The following is a 2,293-nucleotide window of genomic DNA, read 5'->3' as shown; positions in this document are numbered from 1 at the left end:
GTATATTAATTATAATAATAATTAATAAATACTAATAAAACCAGTCATTTTTTTTCGTTTCTCGCCGGTTCTGGATTATAATTAGTGGGACATATTCTTACAGTTAAACTTAAATGAATGTGTGTAAGTTCCTGAAAACAGTGTTGGATATTATTACAAAGGTTGCGTCATAGTCATTCTTTTTCACCCTTGTATCCCCATTTATTGCACATTGTCTTTTGCTTTCTTTTCAATTTCTCTCGCCGGAAGAAGAAAATAAAAATAATAGAAAAGAATAATCTTTTTCTCGCCATTCTCTCTTGTTGCTTAGTCTCTTGTCATTGTATTTGCGGGTTTCTCTCATCTTGTCCTGCAACTAACTAGGGTTTTTCTTTTTCTCCTCTGAACTCTCACATCCAATAGTAAATTCCCCAAGAATTCTCTGGGTGTTCTTCACAGACTTCTTTTTCACTTTCATCATTAAAAGAATATAGATCTTGAAAGAGCTTCTACAAGAAGGGCGAAAAAAAAGGTAATGATCTATTTGTTCAATTAAACCTAGCTTTATTACAAGGTATAGTTTTTTTTAATTCCAATTATATATGCTTTTAATTTCTTCACTTTCCTTTTTCTTTTCCTCTTCTAGTTGTATATTATATAGTTCTAAGATTTATGATTCTGGTGGTGGTGGGTGGTGTTGAATTTGTTTAGAAAGATTTTAAAAGGGGTGTGAATCCCTGAAATAATTATTTACGCATGTATGTATGTTCTATATCCAGCTGAAGATAGAAAACTAAGACTTGAATATTAAGAACTTCACACACACACACACATTTATAGGTGTACCTTTTCTTTATTGTACCTTCAACTACTTATAGGCTATAGCAACCGAAAGCTAGACCTAGCTAGCTAGGGGTACTGGAGAAGAGAGAGAGAGAGAGATTTAAGAAAAAAATATACTGTTAGAATGGATGAAATCAAGACATGTGTATATATATATATAGAATATTTTGGTATCTATTTAATTTTATCTTCTACCTTGTCTTTCAGTCCCAGAGGTAGAGGGAAAATGAAAGCAAGGAAAAAGATTCCAAAAATCTATGAATGAATGAATGACACTCATAATAATCAATATAATAAAGACCACTGTTTTAGCCATAAAAGCTAAAATGTTTTTGAAAACCAGCTGGGTATATATAGCATAAGCCAAGTGTTGTTATCCTTGCTTTTAATTGAGAAACTCGATCTCCTTATATATAACCCTAGCTAGTTCCAAACTATATATTGTACTTCCAAATTGAAATTAGATAACCTTTATACTTTATTATGAATTTAACTGATGACATTAATAACCGATGCTATATATGTACTTGATTTAATAAATAGTTTAGTTTTTGTGAATAGTATACTTGTTTAGATACAAAATCATTTGTATGTTTGAACCTTAAACTTTTAGGATAGATAATTTAGGAGAAATAAAAGAAAATTGCGTTTGCAGAGAAAATCATCATCATGGCGTCGTCAAGCTATTCGAATTCACCCTGCGCTGCCTGCAAGTTCTTGAGAAGGAAATGCATGCCGGATTGCATCTTCGCGCCGTACTTCCCACCGGAAGAGCCTCAAAAGTTCGCGAACGTTCACAAGATATTTGGGGCAAGCAACGTGAGCAAGCTTCTGAATGAGGTGCAACCCCATCAGAGGGAGGACGCCGTGAACTCTCTGGCGTACGAGGCGGAGGCGCGAATCAAGGATCCGGTCTACGGCTGCGTTGGGGCCATTTCAGTGCTCCAGCGGCAGGTGATTAGGCTCCAAAAGGAACTTGATGCCACAAATGCAGATTTGATCCGCTACACCTGTAATGAGATGACAACTTTGCAAGATGGGAGAAGAATTGGTGAAGCTTCTTCCACTTTTTCTCAATCTCCTACTGCTTATTATTATCCATCTCCTTGGAACAATGATCCTTGTGCTGGGGATGCTGCCTTTCACAGAGGAGGTGGTAACCATATGTGATCATTATTATCTTAATGATCAATCTTATATATATACATATGTGTGTGTGTCTGTTATGTTATATGAATTTTCATATCCCTCTTATTTTAGGGTTTCTCGTATTTTATGGTACTTGTTAAGATGAAGGAGGGTTTGTGTGTGTATATATATGGGGTTCTATACAGGCATATGATATATATATATATATATATATATATATATATATATATATATGAAAATAATGAGACATGTTGTTGTGAGAATAATATTGACCTTTGTATACTGAATAAAATTTTGTCTACTGGATGTACCTTTACTCTTA

At 34.2% G+C, this 2,293-nt stretch overlaps 1 protein-coding gene across 1 annotated transcript; it reads left to right on the top strand.

Annotated features, from left to right (window-relative positions):
* Window positions 1-1,491: 1,491 nt before the first annotated feature.
* LOC112759204 (LOB domain-containing protein 25) lies at window positions 1,492-1,992 on the top strand. Its single transcript, XM_025808020.3, has one exon. The coding sequence runs from the start codon at window positions 1,492-1,494 to the stop codon at window positions 1,990-1,992; it is 501 nt and encodes a 166-aa protein (XP_025663805.1).
* The last annotated feature ends 301 nt before the right edge of the window (window positions 1,993-2,293 follow it).

This window comes from Arachis hypogaea, chromosome 16 (assembly GCF_003086295.3).
Source record: "Arachis hypogaea cultivar Tifrunner chromosome 16, arahy.Tifrunner.gnm2.J5K5, whole genome shotgun sequence".
NCBI lineage: Eukaryota > Viridiplantae > Streptophyta > Magnoliopsida > Fabales > Fabaceae > Arachis > Arachis hypogaea.
This window is presented reverse-complemented; position numbering and strand designations above follow the sequence as displayed.

Excerpts from the sequence above, each read along its gene's own strand:
- LOC112759204 (XM_025808020.3), top strand. The coding sequence starts at position 1,492 with ATGGCGTCGTCAAGCTATTCGAATTCACCCTGCGCTGCCTGCAAGTTC.